Here is a 22,355-nt window from a genome sequence, read left to right as displayed (position 1 = left end):
TGCAACGGCTTTCTTCCTGCGTAGATGAATTACCTATCAATCAGTACTAGTGATATTCAAAAAAACACCCAAAAATGTTAAAACTCAAATGGCTCAACTGAGTCCCCAGCAAGCTTTATACAAGATCCAGAACTGAATTAGGTCATCTCTTGACCATAAATGTGCACAACCACTCATACAAAAGAGGACAGAATTAATCCACAGAACTTCTGTCCTGTATCACTCATGTGTTGGTAGCAGTATTTGAGAAAACAACTTAAGTTCAAACATAGTGATGTGCCTGGAAAACAGTGTCTCTACTGAGACCACTACAGATTCCCAAAACACTGACTATACAGAACCTGACTTATGCACTTTACACATTGTGTCATAAGTGCCATAGGCAGAGGTAACTTGGTGGATTTAATGTTTGTTTCACAAACTTTTGATTCAATGTCACGCCTGAGCCTATTAAAAAAGTGTGTTCATATGGGATATCTAACTAGGTTTATGAATTCATTGAAATTGCCATGACTTTCTCGATAATGGATTAAGGAACACTGTGACTGTAATGTGTATAATTGAGGAAAAATTTTCAGCAATGTGATTGAAATTTCTTGTAAAATGTAAACTGTCAGAGAAGCACAATCTGTTTTAGCCTAGAGAAGTGTAATAAAACCTTTGCTATTTGTGTTATATGTTACTGATTTAAATGGGTAGGAATAATTGTGATTTTAGACTTTTTTTTTTTTAGAAATGCTTCAGTTATCTGTTTGGCAATTTTATCTGATAGAATTTTAGTGATCTCCAGTTAGTTCTTGCCAAAATACCGGTATGTTGCATAGACTCACAATTAGCTACTAATACAAACAAATGTAAGGTTGTGCGTGTCATGATAGTAACAGTGTAGTGGCCTGTGACTACAAATTGACTAGTCATAGGCAGAGTCAGTCATGCAGCCCGAATACTTGGGAGTAACATTAAGTAGAGGTATGAAGAGGGTAAATCAAATTGTAGGCTTCCATTCAATGGTAGGATACTGGGGCACTACGATTTGTATACAAAAGATATTTCTTACGAAACATTTGTGCAGTGTGTACTAGAGTGCTGCTCAAGGTTGTGGAGTCTGTATCAAGTTAGCTTTACAGGTGATATTAAACATATACATGTTTCTGTAAAAAAGCACTCATTCATTTCAGAACACTTTATAGTGATTAGCAACAACTCCTTCAGAAGGAACTAATGGCACACATCGGCTTTGCATGGACTGGATGCCTCATCTGATGTAGTGGTAATTTTATTTATGAGCTCCTGCATAGAGTTACGGATAAAATTCAGAAAACAACATTAGGTTGCTGAATATCATCTGTTTCATAGAACTTAAACAATTTAAGCAGCACATGCCAGGAAAGCTTCCAAGTATTAATGTTACCTGTTCCTATTTAACTGCCGTTTGGACTGACATCTCGTGGCAATGATGGAAGTACATTATGATTTTAAAATTAATCTCTTCACAGCCAGTACAACTATTATATATGAATCATGGGTACATGTGTGTGTGCGTGATTGAACACGTCTTGTAATTTGTAGCATATCGTGTGTCGGTCGCTGGTTGAGTAGATCATATCCAGAGATCACAAAGAAAATAAGAGAACAAATTAAAAAAAATACCTGGTCTAGATGTGTAGCCCATGATAATGCTCTGCTTGCAAAGCTTAGTATGCATTAATTCATCGTTCACCCTCATTGCCACAATTCTTTGTCGCAGACTCTTTGTGGCAGACGTGTTCACCCTTTCATGCAGAGAATCATGTCCGCGTCTAGGTTTGATTCAGGGGAAGCAGAAAGCTGCAAGTTGAGTCATCTGCTGCACTCCTGAAAACGTTTCCCTGTGTAAACCAAGCAAAGCTGCATCATATACTGAAGTAATATTTTGGAAAATGTTTTACTCTTTGTATTAAAAAATTAAAAACAACAGATTTTTAACATGTTTTTTTGCTGTGCAGTTGTTCTCAATTCATAGGAGGGAAACTATTCAGGAAAACTATTTGATTCTTTAGCATTTTATAGTCTCATATCACAGCTTGGTGATGAAATAGTTATCTTTTCATTGTTGGTCATATTTATTACGGTACTTTGAAGTGAAGTAACTCACTGCAATGGAAATAGAACTTCATCTTTTTTTTTTATGCATAAACCAATCATCTGTAGAAGTATTTTGAAAACTTCAGTAGTCATCCGCAAGGTAAGGTGTCAAGAAGATTGTATCTGTGTCTGCTTCCTTCTTTAAGAAGCTCACAAATCCACTGGTGTTTATGAGCAGTGCTACTACTTTTCAGATGATTGACTTTAGGTTATACATTACTGACCACAAAATGCAGTTAACATATCATAATACTTTTTTGTGATCATAAAAGGCCTATGTCTTTTTCTCGCCAATGGAGATTCTTTTACTACGCTCTCATATAATTTCAAAATGCCAAACAAATAATATCTGAAAATGTGAAGGGCATAAATATTGAGCGCACTGAACGTATTTCGCCTGTTGCTGTTACATCAAAGAAAGCAGGGCCTTCATGCACACTCTGTTTGGCAGTGACTGCATTTCTCTGCACAGAGCTCTGCTTCCAGAAAGTCTGCCATTCACTGCTAGAGGCCTGTGACATCATTTTCACAGCAACAACTGACTTAAACTCTTCATAGTTCAGCTAATTTGCAAGAAATGCTTACATACATAAACCTTCCTCATGACTGAGCGAGCAGGTGCAGTGGTCAGCACACTGGACTCAGCTGGTGCAGTGGTTAGCACACTGGACTCGTATTCGGGAGGACAACGGTTTAAACCCGCGTCCGGCCTTCCTGATTTAGGTTTTCCATGATTTCTCAAAATTGCTTCAGACAAATGTTGAGATGGTTCCTTTGAAAGGGCACGGCCGATTTGGCATTGAGAAGCAACTTAATGGTTTCGGGGAAAAGAAAATAATCATCAGCTCTGGATGGAATCCCAATTCGGTTTTACAGAGAGTACTTCTCAGTATTGGCCCCTTACATAGCTTGCATTTATTGCAAATCCCTTGCTCAGTACAGAGAACCAGCTGAGCGGAAAAAGCGCAGGTGGCTCCTGTAAATAAAAGGGCTAAAAGAACGATCTACAAAATTACAGATTAATATCCTTAACATCAGTTTGCTGCAGAATTGTTGAGCATAGTCTGAGTTTGAATATAATATATTTCCTTGAGACACAAAAGATTCTATCCACTAATCAACACAGATTTAGGAAGAATGGCTCATTCAAAACTCAGTATTCCCTTTTCCTGCACGATATCATGCTAACCATTGCCAATTCCATCTTCCAAGATTCTAGAAAGTGTCTGACACAGTGCCCCACTGCATACAGAATACATTTCCAGATACGTGAGTGGCTTGAAGACTTCTTAGGCAGTAGAACCAAACACATTGTCAGGAGTGCCCCAGGGAAATGTGATGTGACCAGTCTTGTTCTCTATGTACGTAAATGATGTGATGGATATAGTGAACAGCAGTCTTTTGATTTGCTGCTGACACTGTGGTGTACAGGAAAATATCGTCGTGTGACTGTATGAGGATACAGGATGACTTGGACACAGTTTCTATTTGATGTGATGAATCACGGCTTTCTCTAAATGTAGAGAACTGTAAGTTGATGCAGATGAATAGGAAAAAGAACCTCGTAACGTTTGGTTACAGTGTTAGGTGTGTGCTGCTTGACACAGTCATGTCATTTAAATATCTAGGCATAATGTTCCAAATCAATATGAAATGGAACGAGCATATCAGGTCAGTAGTTGTAAAGATGAATGGCTGACATAAGTTTATTGGGAGGTTCTAGTAAAGTGTAGCTCACCTATAGAGCAGACAATGTATAGAACACTACTGCCACCCACTGTTGAGTACTGCTTGAGTGCTTGGGATTCCACCAGGTCAAATTACAGATGACATTAAAGCAATTCAAAGGTGTGCTGCTAGATTTTTTACTGGTATATTCAGTCAGCATGTAAGTATCATGGAGATGCTTTCTGAACTCAAATGGGAACCCCTGTAGAGAAGATGATTTTCTTTTTTGAAACATTATTGAGAAAATTTATAGAACCAACATTTGCAGCTGATTGCAGAAGATTCTACCACTGTCAATGTCCATTTCATGTATCTACATCTACATCTACATTGATACTCCGCAAGCCACCCAACGGTGTGTGGCGGAGGGCACTTTACGTGCCACTGTCATTACCTCCCTTTCCTGTTCCAGTCGCGTATGGTTCGCGGAAAGAACGACTGTCTGAAAGCCTCCGTGCGCGCTCTAATAATCTCTCTAATTTTACATTCGTGATCTCCTCGGGAGGTATAAGTAGGGGGAAGCAATATATTCGATACCTCATCCAGAAACGCACCCTCTCGAAACCTGGCGAGCAAGCTACACCGCGATGCAGAGCGCCTCTCTTGCAGAGTCTGCCACTTGAGTTTATTAAACATCTCCGTAACGCTATCACGGTTACCAAATAACCCGGTGACAAAACGCGCCGCTCTTCTTTGGATCTTCTCTATCTCCTCCGTCAACCCGACCTGGTACGGATCCCACACTGATGAGCAATACTCAAGTATAGGTCGAACGAGTGTTTTGTAAGCCACCTCCTTTGTTGATGGACTACATTTTCTAAGCACTCTCCCAATGAATCTCAACCTGGTACCCGCCTTACCAACAATTAATTTTATATGATCATTCCACTTCAAATCGTTCCGTACGCACACTCCCAGATATTTTACAGAAGTAACTGCTACCAGTGTTTGTCCCGCTATCATATAATCATACAATAAAGGATCCTTCTTTCTATGTATTCGCAATACATTACATTTGTCTATGTTAAGGGTCAGTTGCCACTCCCTGCACCAAGTGCCTATCCGCTGCAGATCTTCCTGTATTTCGCTACAATTTTCTAATGCAGCAACTTCTCTGTATACTACAGCATCATCCGCGAAAAGCCGCATGGAACTTCCGACACTATCTACTAGGTCATTTATATATATTGTGAAAAGCAATGGTCCCATAACACTCCCCTGTGGCACGCCAGAGGTTACTTTAACGTCTGTAGACGTCTCTCCATTGATAACAACATGCTGTGTTCTGTTTGCTAAAAACTCTTCAATCCAGCCACACAGCTGGTCTGATATTCCGTAGGCTCTTACTTTGTTTATCAGGCGACAGTGCGGAACTGTATCGAACGCCTTCCGGAAGTCAAGAAAAATAGCATCTACCTGGGAGCCTGTATCTAATATTTTCTGGGTCTCATGAACAAATAAGGCGAGTTGGGTCTCACACGATCGCTGTTTCCGGAATCCATGTTGATTCCTACATAGTAGATTCTGGGTTTCCAGAAATGACATGATACGCGAGCAAAAAACATGTTCTAAAATTCTACAAGAGATCGACGTAAGAGATATAGGTCTATAGTTTTGCGCATCTGCTCGACGACCCTTCTTGAAGACTGGGACTATCTTTGCTCTTTTCCAATCATTTGGAACCTTCCGTTCCTCTAGAGACTTGCGGTACACGGCTGTTAGAAGGGGGGCAAGTTCTTTCGCGTACTCTGTGTAGAATCGAATTGGTATCCCGTCAGGTCCAGTGGACTTTCCTCTATTGAGCGATTCCAGTTGCTTTTCTATTCCTTGGACACTTATTTCGATGTCAGCCATTTTTTCGTTTGTGCGAGGATTTTGAGAAGGAACTGCAGTGCGGTCTTCCTCTGTGAAACAGCTTTGGAAAAAGGTGTTTAGTATTTCAGCTTTACGCGTGTCATCCTCTGTTTCAATGCCATCATCATCCCGTAGTGTCTGGATATGCTGTTTCGAGCCACTTACTGATTTAACGTAAGACCAGAACTTCCTAGGATTTTCTGTCAAGTCGGTACATAGAATTTTACTTTCGAATTCAATGAACGCTTCACGCATAGCCCTCCTTACGCTAACTTTGACATCGTTTAGCTTCTGTTTGTCTGAGAGGTTTTGGCTGCGTTTAAACTTGGAGTGGAGCTCTCTTTGCTTTCGCAGTAGTTTCCTAACTTTGTTGTTGTACCACGGTGGATTTTTCCCGTCCCTCACAGTTTTACTCGGCACGTACCTGTCTAAAACGCATTTTACGATTGCCAAAGGACTATGAAGACAAGATAACAGAAATTAGGGCTCATATGGGAGCATATAGATAGACGTTTTTTCCTTGGTCCATTTAAGAATGGGATAAGGAAGGGAATGACTAGCTGTGGTATGGCTTACGGACTGTACATGTAGATGTGGAGGTAGATATTAAAAAGTACAATGTTTGATGCCATTACAAAAACATTATGTGAATTTCTGATTAAGTAATTGAGTAGTTAATGGTGCTTTGTTACTTGTAACAAATTTGGGGAGTACCGTATTTACTCGAATCTAAGCCGCATTCCAATCCAAGCCGCACCTGAAAAATGAGACTCAAAATCAAGGAAAAAAATTTTTCCCGAATCTAAGCCGCTCCTGAAATTTGAGACTCGAAATTCAAGGTAAGAGAAAAGTTTTAGACTACCCCTCCAAATCAAAACAAAGTTGGTCCATTGTAACGTGAAACACAATTGAGGTCGAACGGATGAAGATACAGCTACAGTAGTTTGGTTCGAGTCGTAAGCTTGACAGTTAAGCTTTACCAAGTAGCCAATGCTATGTGTCAGGCGCTCCGTCCATATTTATACGGGTACCCTTCCTTTTTCACGTGATTCATGTGGTTTGAATCGATTGCTTATTTTGCTTTGATCTGATAAGTGCCGTTCTTTTTGTTATAGGTGTTTACGTCACTCTAAGCTGAAAATGCATTATTGTACTGTATCATGCATTGTTTGTCGCATTCTGATAATGAGTGTTCACGACCTGTTGCCGCTCGTGGCAAGGCTTGCTTTTGTGTGCGCACATGTCTTACAATAAAAAAAAAGAGAGGAATTGTCTCATAAGTGAAACAATGGCAAGAGACTGCTTTTTGTTGTTACTTACACTGCTGTTTTCTTTGATAATGATCAACAAGAACCAAATAGTAGACTGCATATGATAGATGATGTCCTGAACGAGAGTTTAGCGAAAATTTTTCTCCGTTTGAAAATCTTTGCAGACGCCTCTTTAGTACATTACATTCTGCACAGAAATTAAAGTCATCTTTTATTTAAAAATCTAGTCAGTTGCCGTGCTTCATTTCTGACTGTATCACTATTCAGCATAAGAATAATACGAATATAAACATGACATGATATGTATATTCTTCCGCGTTTGCTGTTGTCTCACTCTAGTTTCGTAGTTTATTAGACAGACCAGATTTAAATGAGATAGCAGCAAACATGAAAGAATACATGGCATAATGTTTACATTCTTCTACCTTTTCTTTTAATTTATTTACTGACGCAGAGGTTTTGGCGCCAGTATTTATCTTTGTGCCTGCAAAGCATACCTGTGTTGCGCTACATGTATTTGACGGCAGAAGTTAGTTGTGGCGACACCTACCAACATTTTTCAGAACTTCCGCATACTTTGCCCTCGATTCTAAGCCGCAGGCGGTTTTTTGGATTACAAAAACTGGGAAAAAAGTGCTGCTTGGATTTGAGTAAATACGGTAAGTGCACAGTGGTGGCACAGTTAATACTCTGCCCTCCTACTAAAATGGGAGTGAGTTTTTCAGAAGCATGGCCTATCCTGAAGCAGTGTAATTTTCTTAGTAAAGAAAATCTGTAAAACATTAGCTGCATTACATGTGTGCATTGATTTATTTAATTGTATTATGCTGTTGAAGTAAGTTAATGTTTCCAGGTCTGTGTGTAAATACTAAATGAAGAGGAGAAGTCCTTACATCAAACCATCTATCTTGTTTTTGCATTTCGTGCAGACAAATGTGCTACGAAGTCTATCCTAGCATATAGTTCCAGAAATGAGAGAACAACAATAAGCATAGTATTTATTAATCCTTCCACATCTACAACACATTTTCTCTGTCTCCCTAGTAGCCAGTTTAATGCTTAACTCAGACCTGATTCTGAAAGAACTGCACTTTTAATCAGTTAATAATTAAACCTTTGTGGCAGATTAAAACTTTGTGTTGGACCAAGACTTGAGCTTGGGACCTTTGCCTTTTGCAGTCAAGTGTTTTGAGTTTCAGTCTGACGTGCAGTTTTAATCTGCCAGGAAGTTTAACACTCTGCTTCAGAGTGAAAAATTCATTTTGTAAAAAGAACTCGTGGTGTTTAATAGTTTTAAATGGTCACTCAGATGTTATGTAGATCATCACTTTTGGACTCTGAAAGTATGTTATTACTACTACACAGCAGGCACTGCAGAATTTATACTCAGGTCTCAGTTGTCTCTAAAAAAAAGTCCAAAATTTGCATAGACATGATCCACAAATGACCATAAACTTATACATATTCATCAAAGGACCACTATTGCACAGTTTTAATGGAAATGTTTATAGCTCTGAGCTACTTGATCTTTCATTACAAGAGCTGACTACAAAATTCTCCTGACTCATGCTAAATTCGTCTCCCAGTACCATAGAGAGTGAAAGATCTCATCTCGGACTGGCCGAATAACATAGTAGCCAATCAGCTGTACATTGCATTCTCATGACTTGGATCAGTCCCCATTTCGAAATCAATTTAGGTGCAATTACATATAAAACATATTCCCCAAAAACAAATAAAATGAAATTAAGCACATCTCTAAGTGTCAAAAGGATTGAAGTCAATTTTATATTTATACAATACAGAAAACTGGCTACAATACAATTAGCATTCCCACCCCCCCACCTCTCCCTGCCACGTGTATGACTCACATGAAGGCTGCACAATCAGACTACTACTACTACTACTACTACTACTCCTATCTCTCTCTCTCTCTCTCTCTCTCTCTCTCTCTCTCTCTCGTAGACATTCACAGTTTCAGTGATTCCTGCTTCACATAGATGCTGCATTCGTTCTGTCACTAAGAGAGCATAACAGACCAAAATAATAATATCAAACTAACTAAAAAATAATTGCTTTTTGCAAGAGCCAAGAACATTATGTAATTTAGTCTGTTAAACAAAATGTTATGTAATTAATTATTTTGGTAGCTAAGTATTGAGTTTTGCCGTCATTTGATGTACGTACAAAAACATTTTAAAGTGTCTCAATGTTGAATGTAACTGGAAGTTATAAACTTTAGTTTTCTTTGGCTACTTTAATATTTCTGAAATTACTTCAAGTGTGAAACTGAAACTCGTAAAACAGCTAAATATTGTTATCTTGAAAGGCTTTATAAAGTTTTTATTAATTTCTGTGTCGACATATAATTGAGACTAAGTGTACTCATGAGACTAGGCCTGAAACAGCAACTGAGCACAGCATGACATATGGCATGCTTCCCAGCATGGGAATGTGTTCCGCAGGGCATCAAAGCAACTGAGACAAATTTTGCAGCTTCCTAAGTGTGCTCTCTGCCGCCGTTGGATAAGCAGCTGCCAGCAGCAAGTCGTATAATCTTAGCTCACTTATTTGTTACATAGTTTAATTCTTAATTTCTTTGCGTGTTTTTGGTACTTGCATTCTTTAATTCATAAATTTCGGGCGTATTATAGTATTTGAGAGTGTAGCATCGGGTCTTAGTACCTGAATAGTGTAAAATCGTGTAGTCTCCTTCCGCCGCCGAGCAGTGTGTCATCAGTGCGCAAGTAGCAGCATTACTGCACCTATTAGGCAATCTTGTATTTTAATAACGGTTTAAATTTTGTGTCGAATTGTTTGTGCTCTCTGTAGATTAATTCAGACGTTCTTTGCACAACAGTTTTTAACATGGATAGGGACTGCAACTGCTGTGTTCGGATGCAGGCCGAGTTGGCATCCCTTCGCTCCCAGCTTCAGGCAGTGTTGGCTTCGGTCACACAGCTTGAGGCTTTTGCCAATGGGCATCACTGTGGGGGTCCGGATGGGGGTTTGTCGGGGATGGCCAGCTCGTCCCACGCATCCCCCAATCGGACTATGACTGTGGCTGCCCAGGATACTGCCCACATTGAGGCTGATCCCTCACCTGTGGTAGAGTGGGAGGTCGTCTCGAGGTGTGGCAGGGGGCGAAAGACATTCCGGAGGGCTGAACGGAAGGCCTCTCCAGTTTGTCTGACGAACCGTTTTCAGGCTCTGTCTCAGGCTGATACTGATCTTCCGCCGGACGTGGCTGCTTGTCCTGTTCCAGAGGTTGCCCCTCAGTCTGCAAGATCCGGGCAGTTGCAGAAGGTGGGCTTATTGGTAGTTTGGAGCTCCAACGTCAGGCGCGTAATGGGGCCCCTTAGGGATATGGCAGCCAGAGAGGGGAAGAAAACCAATGTGCACTCCATGTGCATACCGGGGGGAGTCATTCCAGATGTGGAAAGGGTCCTTCCAGATGCCATGAAGGGTACAGGGTGCACTCATCTGCAGGTGGTCGCTCATGTCGGCACCAATTATATGTGTCGCTATGGATTGGAGGAAATCCTCTCTGGCTTCCGGCGGCTATCTGATTTGGTGAAGACTGCCAGTCTCGCTAGCGGGATGAAAGCAGAGCTCACCATATGCAGCATCGTCGACAGGACTGACTGCGGACCTTTGGTACTGAGCCGAGTGGAGGGTCTGAATCAGAGGCTGAGACGGTTCTGCGGCCGTGTGTGCTGCAGAGTCCTCGGCTTGCACCATAGGGTGGTGGGGTTTTGGGTTCCACTGGATAGGTCAGGAGTCCACTACACGCAGCAAGTTGCTACACGGGTAGCAGGGGTTGTGTGCCATGGACTGGGCAGTTTTTTTAGGTTAGATGGCCTCGGGCAAGTACAGAAAGGACAACAGCCTCAAAGGGTGCGGGGCAAAGTCAGGACATGCGGGGACCAAGCAGCAATCGGTATTGTAATTGTAAACTGTCGAAGCTGCATTGGTAAAGTACCGGAACTTCAAGCGCTGAAAGGAAGCACCGAAGCTGAAATCATTATAGGTACAGAAAGCTGTCTGAAGCCAGAGATAAATACTGCCAAAATTTTTACAAAGGCACAGACGGTGTTTAGAAAGGATAGATTGCATGCAACAGGTGGTGGTGTGTTTGTCACTATTAGTAGTAGTTTATCCTGTAGTGAAGTAGAAGTGGATAGTTGCTGTGAATTATTATGGGTAGAGGTTACACTCAACAACCGAGCTAGGTTAATAGTTGGCTCCTTTTACCGACCTCCCGACTCAGCAGCATTAGTGACAGAACAACTGAGAGAAAATTTGGAATACACTTCACATAAATTTTCTCAGCCTGTTGTAGTCTTAGGTGGAGATTTCAATTTACCAGATATAGACTGGGACACTCAGATGTTTAGGATGGGTGGTAGGGACAGAGCATCGAGTGACATTATACTGAGTGCACTATTCGAAAATTACCTCGAGCAATTAAACAGAGAACCGACTCGTGGAGATAACATCTTGGACCTACTGATAACAAACAGACCCGAACTTTTCAACTCTGTAAGCGCAGAACAGGTAATCAGTGATCATAAGGCCATTGCAGCATCCCTGAATATGAAAGTAAATAGGAATATATAAAAAAAGGGAGGAAGGTTTATCTGTTTAGCGAGAGTAATAGAAGGCAGATTTCAGACTACCTAACAGATCAAAACAAAAATTTCTGTTCCGACACTGACAATTTTGAGTGTTTATGGAAAAAGTTCAAGGCAATCGTAAAATGCGTTTTAGACAGGTACGTGCCGAGTAAAACTGTGAGGGACGGGAAAAACCCACCGTGGTTCAACAACAAAGTTAGGAAACTACTGCGAAAGCAAGTTTAAACGCAGCCAAAACCTCTCAGACAAACAGAAGCTAAACGATGTCAAAGTTAGCGTAAGGAGGGCTATGCATGAAGCATTCAGTGAATTCGAAAGTAAAATTCTATGTACCGACTTGACAGAAAATCCTAGGAAGTTCTGGTCTTACGTTAAATCAGTAAGTGGCTCGAAACAGCATATCCAGATATTCCGGGATGATGATGGCATTGAAACAGAGGATGACACGCGTAAAGTTGAAATACTGAACACCTTTTTCCAAAGCTGTTTCACAGAGGAAGACCGCACTGCAGTTCCATCTCTAAATCCTCGCACAAACGAAAAAATGGCTGACATCGAAATAAGTGTCCAGGGAATAGAAAAGCAACTGGAATCACTCAACAGAGGAAAGTCCACTGGACCTGACGGGATACCAATTCGATTCTACACTGAGTACGCGAAAGAACTTGCCCCCCTTCTAACAGCCGTGCACCGCAAGTCTCTAGAGGAACGGAAGGTTCCAAATGATTGGAAAAGAGCACAGGTAGTCCCAGTCTTCAAGAAAGGTCGTTGAGCAGATGCGCAAAACTATAGACCTATATCTCTGATGTCAATCTGTTGTAGAATTTTAGAACATGATTTCTGCTCGCGTATCGTCGTTTTTGGAAACCCAGAATCTACTCTGTAGGAATCAACATGGATTCCGGAAACAGCGATCCTGTGAGACCCAACTCGCTTTATTTGTTCATGAGACCCAGAAAATATTAGATACAGGCTCCCAGGTAGATGCTATTTTCCTTGACTTCCAGAAGGCGTTCGATACAGTTCCGCACTGTCGCCTGATAAACAAAGTAAGAGCCTACAGAATATCAGACCAGCTGTGTGGCTGGATTGAAGAGTTTTTAGCAAACAGAACACAGCATGTTGTTATCAATGGAGAGGCGTCTACAGACGTTAAAGTAACCTCTGTCGTGCCACAGTGGAGTATTATGGGACCATTGCTTTTCACAATGTATATAAATGACCTAGTAGATAGTGTCGGAAGTTCCATGCGGCTTTTCGCGGATGATGTTGTAGTATACAGAGAAGTTGCAGCATTCGAAAATTGTAGCGAAATACAGGAAGATCTGCAGCGGATAGGCACTTGGTGCAGGGAGTGGCAACTGACCCTTAACATAGATAAAGGTAATGTATTGCGAATACATAGAAAGAAGGATCCTTTATTGTATGATTATATGATAGCGGAACAAATACTGGTAGCAGTTACTTCTGTAAAATATCTGGGAGTATGCGTGCGGAACGATTTGAAGTGGAATGATGACATAAAATTAATTGTTAGTAAGGCGGGTACCAGGTTGAGATTCATTGGGAGAGTCCTTAGAAAATGTAGTCCATCAACAAAGGAGGTGGCTTACAAAACACTCGTTCGACCTATACTTGAGTATTGCTCATCAGTGTGGGATCCGTACCAGATCGGGTTGACGGAGGAGATAGAGAAGATCCAAAGAAAAGCGGTGTGTTTCGTCCCAGGGTTATCTGGTAACCGTGATAGCGTTACGGAGTTGTTTAGCAAACTCAAGTGGCAGATTCTGCAAGAGAGGCGCTCTGCATCGCGGTGTAGCTTGCTCACCAGGTTTCGAGAGGGTGGGTTTCTGGATGAGGTATCAAATATATTGCTTCCCCCTACTTATACCTCCCGAGGAGATCACGAATGTAAAATTAGAGAGATTCGAGCGTGCACGGAGGCTTTCAGACAGTCGTTCTTCCCGTGAACCATACGCGACTTGAACAGAAAAGAGAGGTAATGACAGTGGCACGTAAAGTGCCCTCCGCCACACACCGTTGGGTGGCTTTTGGAGTATAAATGTAGATGTAAATGTAGATGTAGATGTAAATGTGTGCCGCTACACCACATACAGATTAGAAAGCATTAATTACCATTTTCTTAAATGAAAAATGATGAAGCTGATAACATTTCAAAATGTTGTCACGGTATTGGTATTTGTTCCGTGGACGCTATTAATGACCCATTCTTTCTATTTTATTTCACGCTGACTTTGTGTAAGTTCTTGCACATATACAGTTACTTCATAGTAACTATGTGTCATAAGTATCATACGAGTTACTCAGAATATTTTAGAATTCATAGTGGGATTTGTCAGATTTGTGACAATAAAAACGGTGAATAAACATACTCCTAGTATGTGTGGTGGTTTGGCTGGTGATTAATGGAATGGTTACAAAAAATATCAAATTGAGATTCCAAGGCACTTACAACAACATGCATCACTTCTGTTTTCAGGTGTATTGCACTATTTTCCTATTTGTAATTTTCTCATAATTACATTATATTTTGTGTTTTTTAGGAAGAAGTCTGATGAAGTAAGACATGCAGAGCTTTTAGAACCCTTCATTAATCCTCTTTTGGAAGATATCAACACTGATCTATCCTACTGGATATCTGATGGTCGTCGAACTGTGTTGTGTTATGAAGCAATTTGTGTCAGCAAAGGTGAGTGGTAAAATGTAATATTTTGCTGCATTTGCGGGAGGTCCAGAAAAATGGTAGACATGCTTGAGGACAAAATCATGGTCATGATGGAAGCAGTTGTTGTTAAAAGAAAAAGGTTGTTTTTAATTTTTAGGTAAGAAATCTCACTTGCGATGGCTAGTCGCTAATGTTTGTATGTGCAGCTAATGACAAAGGAATATAAGCAGCAAACTTGTTTGCCTTCAAGTGCAGTTACTGCTGGTATCTGCTCATATATATTCAGGTATGTAAGTAAAGGGATCTTGGGGGATGTACAAAACAACGTGAGGCACAGTTATAATTTATGTGCTACATTGAGAGGGGGGGGGGGGGGGCGGACTGAACATTGCATACAAACCAAAGACTTTTGATACATAAGTGTGTGGCTGCCACAAATGTAGTTATTCTCTTAACTTTTAAGGCAAACAGTTAATTGTACATCACAGCATATTTGAGTTTATAAAACTGATGTAGGACTTCACAGATTTGTACCAAGTGTTAGCCACTGTGAAAACTTGCATTTATTTTTGGAATGACAACAATCTTCTGCAGTTGTTGTCATTACATACATTGAAATATCCTTTTATTTAGTACTCTGCACCACTGCACAGTTTCAGCTGCATAGATGATGGTCGTGGCAGCTATCTGCATGCAGATACAGGTAAGTGTGTATTTTCTTCAGATAGACACAGTGGCACAGGGTGCAATCATCTCTTCTCTTGACCCTTACGTCAAGGAATGGTGGTCTGCATTCTGTTTTGGTCACCATTTGAGGAATGAAGATTACCAGTCCTTGACATCAAGTCCAGAGCAGAGCAGATGGCACTATGGGTCACAGTATGTATCGGAAGAAAACACACATTGACTTGTACTTGCACACACACAGCTGCCATCACCATGCGAAGAGGAACAGGATACTAAAATATTAGCACACAGGAACTGGAACACCTCAGTACCATGTCCTGAAAAAAGGGTGACTTGGAATAACAGATTGTGTGCAGTGTGCAGCCCTCTCTATAGTACTGCCTGTGGAGACAGACAAAGACATGGAGAAAGAGGCAGTCACTGCCTTCTCATTGTACACCGGCACATTATTAGGAAAAAAATAAAGAGCAATAACCTCCTCGACTGCACACTTGGGGTGGACTTGGCGGATTGCTGAAATATTATGCCCATTGTCACAATGAAATGGCAGTACAAACGTGGACTGTTCAGTCAACAAAGAAACTGTGAGAAACTGAAGAATCATAGCATCCTAGTTATCTTTATTTGTTCAGCAGCAACTGTGACATGGTGCATGAATGAATGGCAGGAAGGTAAGAAAGGTTATTGCTTTCCTTATTCTTCGTCCAGGGCTCATAAAGAGGTCATATTTACATTTCTCTTGAAATGAAAGTAATTCACACTGTCATAATTACGAATTTTACAGTAATAATGGTTTGTTTTATGTAGTATACTATAGCAAATATAAAGAATAGTGTAATCCAATTTGATGGGTTATACTAAGCAGCTGAAAATAACTACATAGCTCACACTATGCAGTAGTGAAGAGTACAAAACTAAAAGAGTATTTTAGTCCATGTAATGACAGCCAGTGTGACATATTATTCATAAAAATTTTATTGACTGCACTTCCCCCTTAACAAAATAAATAATATTTTTTTAAAAAAAATCCTGTACTTTATCAGGTGTTTGTGTACTGTCTGTGAGAGAACCAATGCTTATTATCTTAAATTAGTTATAGTTTATGTGTCCACCACTACTGGTCTCGCGGTAGCATTCTCGCTTCCCGAGCACGGGGTCACGGGTTTGATTCCTGGCAGGGTCAGGGATTTTCACCTGTCCCAAGATGACTGGGTGTTGTTGTGTCATCATTATCATCATCATCATCATCATCATCATTCATCATCATTACGGTCGGAGGAAGGCAATGGCAAACCGCCTCCATTAAGACCTTGCCTAGTACAGCAGTGCGGGTCTCCTGTATCATTCCCCTACGCTCTGTCAAGCAGTATGGGACTTTATTTCCATTTTTCCATGGTTTATACACCACATTGGACTCTAGAGCCAGACTTAGGACTTTTTAATGAAGTGTGGCACTCGTGGTGTAAGATTGTACAAACTTTCGTGAACTTTGGGTTGGGCTGTTAACTGTTCGTCTTTTGAAAGAAAAGTAAAGGAAAGGATCTTACATTGGCTATCTTTGTTGGGATCTTGTGTAACATTTCTGTGTATTCCTTTGAAAAGATCTTTTTTAATATTTATTTTCTTTCTGTATTGGATCATTCATACTGTTCACAATTTATTTGTCTATATACAAGATGTTCTTTTCCCCACCAGATTAGATATCTGACTGAAGAAAATGCTCTTGTAAGTCATTTTAATTAAAGATCAAGTAATATATTTTCAGTTTTTTGTGTGCATGTCTGTAAACAGTTGACCAATTACTTATACTGTTTATTATTCCTGTGTTACCTTTAAAACTACTGTATACAACTGAATTATTTTGGTCAAACTGTTCTTGATTTTAGTGATGTGAAATTTGAAGGTATAAAAATTTTGTTTCATATGTTAACAGTCTCTTCCCCCCACCCCTCCCCCCACCCCCCTCCCACCCCCACCCCCCTCCCCCTCTCCTCCTCATCCTTTCACCCCACATAAAATTGTCAAGCCTATAACATTACCTGTAAGATGTCACACAGAATAGGTGTCTTTTATAACTAACCAGCAAAATAAAAATGGAGTGATAATTTACCCCAGAACAGAAACATACATGTAAATATGAAAAGCCAACTGCAACAGAGTTGCAGTCAGAAATAAGAGGATCCATACAACTTAATCCATCTCACACTTTAAAATAAAATATAACTATCTACAGCTATATGTATCATAATGCTAACTAATACAGAACAGATTTGATGGAACTGAATTTGGAGCTCAACATGGTCTTGAGTGAGAAATTACTGAGTACTGTTTTATGAAACACATAATTTGAACTTAGCCTCTTGCACTGAATTACTCTTTCTAAAATCATACATAAATATGATAAATTGTTAATTTTAATGGAAAATTATTTGTAGAATCTCATTCATAGTTGCTTGTTATGTGTAAACTTGAATACATAGTGATTAAGAATGCTATTTGTGAATAATATTCATAAAGCTCAGTTTCCATGTGAGTACACCAGTGCTCATAATTGTATGATGAAGTGTTAATTGTTCTGCTACCATATCTGAGGCTACATTTCTCTAGTTATTTTCAAACAAAGTTCATACTCTTCATGAATATTATCCACTTGTCTTATTTTCCTTTGCAGGTACCGAGTTAGAGAAAGCGCTGAAAAACATTGTACATTTTGTGTGCAAGGAAAAACCTGGTGTATTGGTAGACAGGGGCCCAGAGTTCAGTTCACAGCTGGAATGGCTGTTGAAACAACTGATAAAGTCAGACAAACAGCGTCTTCAAGAGAATGAAAGTAAGAGCACATGCTGTTTCCTTTCTACTGTAACTGTAACATATTTGTAAAACAATTATTGGATTTTTGTTGCTTGCAGTGCCAATTTTCTAATGGAAAAGAGGTTATCTCTTTAGTTTTCAATAGGTGTCTGCATATTGCACTGAAATACTTTCACCAATGGTTTCCACTTAGAAGATCAAGGCACTAAGTGGGACCATAAACTCCAAGCATTTGATATGACAAGGAAGAGGAGGAAACAGTCACTTAATTGAAATAGGGTACTGTGTTAAGAGTCCCTTATTTGTTAAATTTCGAGCCTTTCTGCATTTTGGAACAAGAAATTTCACAGTACACAAGAGAACACACCAATATTAGTACCTTTTTCTACACAATAATGAAGTTCCAGATTTGGAATCCAAAGAATCATGTTTCAGATTCTTATCCAGCAATCGTGACATTTCTGTAACTACCTTACACAAATTCTGGGAAGTTTCCTTATAGAAAACAATTGTCAGTTTCTAACATTTTCCTTCTAAAATCTGAACCAGTGTTTATTGACCAAACATTATTGTTATTTGAAACCCAACAGCAAAGAAAGTGTGTGTTAACAGTATTAATGTTGTAATCAACATTAAACTTTAGTAGATGGATTTTGGGAGGGTACATCAAAGCTTGACAGGTGGGCAAGGGAAAACAAATTTGAAAAGCAGTGATATGCATGGGAGCAAAACAGGAGAATAATTTAGGCATGCCATTGAACAGTTTGAGTGGCTCACTGGTGTTGATCAGTAAGGAAACAGAAAGTGGTTGATAGAAATGAACCAAGTAGTGGTGGATGAAGAGGGGGACAAACAAAGTGATGCATGACAAAATGAAGTAAATGTTGTCTGCAGCTTATATTTACTGTCTTGTTTGACTTTATAATGGAGGAATTCCGAAAGATGGTGAGCAATATTTACCATTAGTCTGTTTAGATTTGTTGTTTTACCTGCTATGGTAGCTTTGCACTATGGTTTTATATCTGTGTTGTTCTTCGGAGCCCTTGTTTTGTGTAATCAGTTTTTTTTAGATATGTATGCTGAATGGTATACTATTGCCCCCCCCCCCTTCCCTCCCCCCAATTCTAAAGCATCCTCTTCAGTTTTAACATGCATCCTCGCATCGAAGATTGCTCACACTCATACTATGTTCTGATCTTGGTTTCTTACAGCTGCAATTTATAATTTGTTTTACCTCTTCATAAAAGTACCACAAGTGTTTTGTGTGTGTGTGTTTTAGCAACAAGACATTCTTCAGTTATAAGGTTCACACAACCCCTGTGGGGGAGGGGGGGGGGGGGAGTCTGCTTCTTCATGCCCTCAAGGGCTGACCATTCATTTGTTGATTGGCGACTCCAGGATTCCTGAGCTGGAGACTGGTAAGCGCTACCAGTCCTCTGTCACTGTAAACTCCGGGCGTACTTCAGGGACCATCATGCGATGCTGTAGTGTAACATTGTGTGTCACAGGGAACAGATATTTTGACTTGACAGCCCAGACCATGAAGTTGGTAAAAACCTCCATAAGAAAAATCCTCATCTTAAGGTGTACCACGTGCCGATGAGATGCGTGACTGTTGAGGTGGAACAGTCATTAGCAGGAAACCTCTGGGGAATCTGCTGCACCTCAGTTGTATAAGGCTTATTTAGGCACACGGGGCCCTGTCTGAGTTGGTCCTTTTTTCCCTAGCTGCTCGTAGGACCAAACTGGATCCTCTGAAATTTTCTTTTCCACCTCCCAGTGGAAAGGGTGGGCAACTGGAAGGCAACAACACCCAGTCTATCAAGAGTGCTCAGATAGCCTGTCCTCCTCACTCAGTCACTTGTAACAGAACATATCCATTTTCACAGAATGTGTTTATCATACTTAAAAGGGAACAGGGCAGTTTCGACAAAGTTTCACCATTTAATATACAAAAAGTTTTGGAGGGCCTTGCAGGAACATCAAAATCCATCAAATGTTACCGAAGTGGGATTCTGTTGGTCAAAACCTCAAATTACCAACAAATGAAGACCCTCCAAAAAGCTCAATGCCTTGGGGAGTATGCAAATGAAACTAAACTGCAGAACACCTTGAATTACAGCAAAGGTGTTGAGACTTGCAGAAATCTGGTTGACTTTCCCCAATAAGAACTGATAGCTGAGTGGTCCTGGGAAGGCATTGTTGATGTGCAAAACATTATGAAACTGGTGGATGGTGATCTTGTCCAGTCAGACCTACCTTTTAACAGCACCAAACTACCAGAGCATGTCAGGGCAGGTTTCCTACACCTAAGTGTACAGCCTTATTTCCCATACTCAATGCAGTGTTTTAAATGCCAGCACTTTGGGTACACTACTGTTGGTTGTAAAAGAGATGCCACTTGTGGGAAATGTGGTAAAGCTGCCCTCTATGGAGTTGGTTATTCTTCTCCACCAAAGTGTGTTAACTGCTCTAGTGATCACTCAGTGTGAAGTAGGGACTGCAGGAATGGAAGCTCCAGGAGATCAAAACAACAAAGCGCATCCCATATTGTGAAGCCAAGAAGCAGAAAACTGATGCCACTACACAAATGGAGGTTGCTGTATCAGCACTAGCACCTGCAGTTGATAATGCACTTGTGCTGCTGCAGTTCCTTTCAAGCCTGCCAACCCCCCCCCCTCCCACCCCCACCCCCATCACTTCCAAAGTTGTGGCTCCAAAGCCGCCTCAGACCCAAAAATCTGAAGTCGAAGGTGATGAATTGGCCAGTGATGGAGACAGAAGGTACACAGTCTGATGATTTCAATGTCATCCTATCTGACATCTCTCCCAAATCTTCTTCGGAAGCAATGGAACTTGATGTCAGACTGGGGCAGTCACCTCGCCTGAAGATTGAGCCTCCACCCATTGTGGGCTTGCTGCCCCAGCAGAAAGTCAAGCTTAAAGTACTACACCATGATAGATGGCTCCCATTATACAATGGAACATTAATGGGTTCAGGACATATGTGGAGGAACTGAAACTCCTAACACAGCAATGCTTCCTGTGCTTGTGTTGGCAGGAAACACATTTTAAAGCATGTGATGACCCTGTACTGCAGGGTTATATGTTTTATCGCAAGGATGATCTGAATGGGGAAAGGGCCAAGGGAGGGGTTGCAGTGTTTGTCAATACCACACACCACTCCTCTGCTCTCCCCCTGGCTACTGACCTGCAAGCCGTTGCCGTTGAAATTCATGTGTGTCAGAGGATCACAGTTTGCTCCCTTTATCTGCCTCCGCAGGATGCAATAGACTCTGAGGCTCTCACAGATATTGTAGAACAATTCCGCCGACCATTTATCTCCTGCTGGGAAACATCAATGCCCATCACGTTTTGTAAGGTTTGATCTCTACTTGCCCTTGGGGTTGGGCTTTGGAGGGCCTCATGATTTTTCACGAGTGTTGCATCTTCAACATAGGTACTCTCACCCATTTCTGTGCTACCACTGGGTCATTCTCAACCATTGACCTCCCCTTTCTGCTCGCCAGCCCTTGTAGACTGTTCAGTGGGAAGTCACTGATGACCTTCATTCTAGAGACCACTTACCACTCCGCATTCACCTATTGGATGGACCTGAAGAGCAGCCACCAAAATGAATGTTTAGCAGGGCTAACTGAATGCTGTTGGTGCAGTTTGCTGTGTTAGAACACCACAACAGTTTCCAGGAATGGGTGGACCACATTACATAAGTGATCCATCATGCTGCTGACTTATACAATCTTCATGCTGCTGACTTATCCAACCTTCATACTGCTGACTTATTCAACCCAAAGTCCTCTTGCCGTCTTCGGAGGCAACCTGTACCTTGGTGGACTGGCGAGTGCCCCTCAGCAATCAGGGCCAGGCATGCAGCACTTAGACAGTTTAAGTACTGCCCCACAGCGGAGAATCTCACAGCATTTTGTTTCGCAAGAGCCAAGGTTCGACGCATAATTCAGGAGAGCAAGGAAAGGTCATGGTAAATGTTTCTGGACTCCATCAATCGCTCCATTTGTTTTTCAAAAGTAGGGGAAGCCATAAGGAGGATTTCTGGTAAACACAGTTGTTTATCAGTGCTGAAACAGGGATGTCTCCAAATAGTGCCCAGACACATTGCTCAGATGCTGCCAGAGAATTTTGCACAAACTACTGCCAGTGCTAGCCAGGAATCAATGTTTCATTGCTACCATGAGACTGTAGATAAGAAAAAATTGGACTTTAGATCTGACAATTGTAAGACTTATAGCTGTGTTGTTTCCATGTGGGTGCTGGAATCTGCTCTGCTCTGAGACTCGTGATACTGCACCTGATCACGACCAAATTCTGTACTGCGTACCTCAGCATTTGCCAGCAATCTCAAAGGAACTCCTCATCACATGTTTTGATCTTATATGGCAGGCAGGTAACTTCTCCAACTCGTGGAGAGAGGCACTGCTGATACCTCTCCTCAAACCAAGAAAAGGACCGCACATGTCCCACATGTCGGAGTATTGCCTTAACGAGCTATGTTGGAAAGACCCTGGAGCAAATGGTTAA

General features: G+C 41.0%; 1 protein-coding gene across 6 annotated transcripts in view; it reads left to right on the top strand.

Annotated features, from left to right (window-relative positions):
• LOC126470170 (pumilio homolog 3-like) overlaps positions 1-22,355 on the top strand; it is a 195,593-nt gene that overhangs the window by 156,554 nt on the left and 16,684 nt on the right. For all 6 annotated transcript variants that reach the window (XM_050097812.1, XM_050097815.1, XM_050097813.1 and 3 more), the window contains 2 exons: positions 14,179-14,324; positions 17,659-17,817. In XM_050097812.1, coding sequence (XP_049953769.1) covers positions 14,179-14,324; positions 17,659-17,817 — 305 coding nt within the window. The remainder of the gene's footprint in view (positions 1-14,178; positions 14,325-17,658; positions 17,818-22,355) is intronic.

Source organism: Schistocerca serialis, chromosome 3 (assembly GCF_023864345.2).
Source record: "Schistocerca serialis cubense isolate TAMUIC-IGC-003099 chromosome 3, iqSchSeri2.2, whole genome shotgun sequence".
Classification (NCBI taxonomy): Eukaryota; Metazoa; Arthropoda; class Insecta; order Orthoptera; family Acrididae; genus Schistocerca; species Schistocerca serialis.
This window is presented reverse-complemented; position numbering and strand designations above follow the sequence as displayed.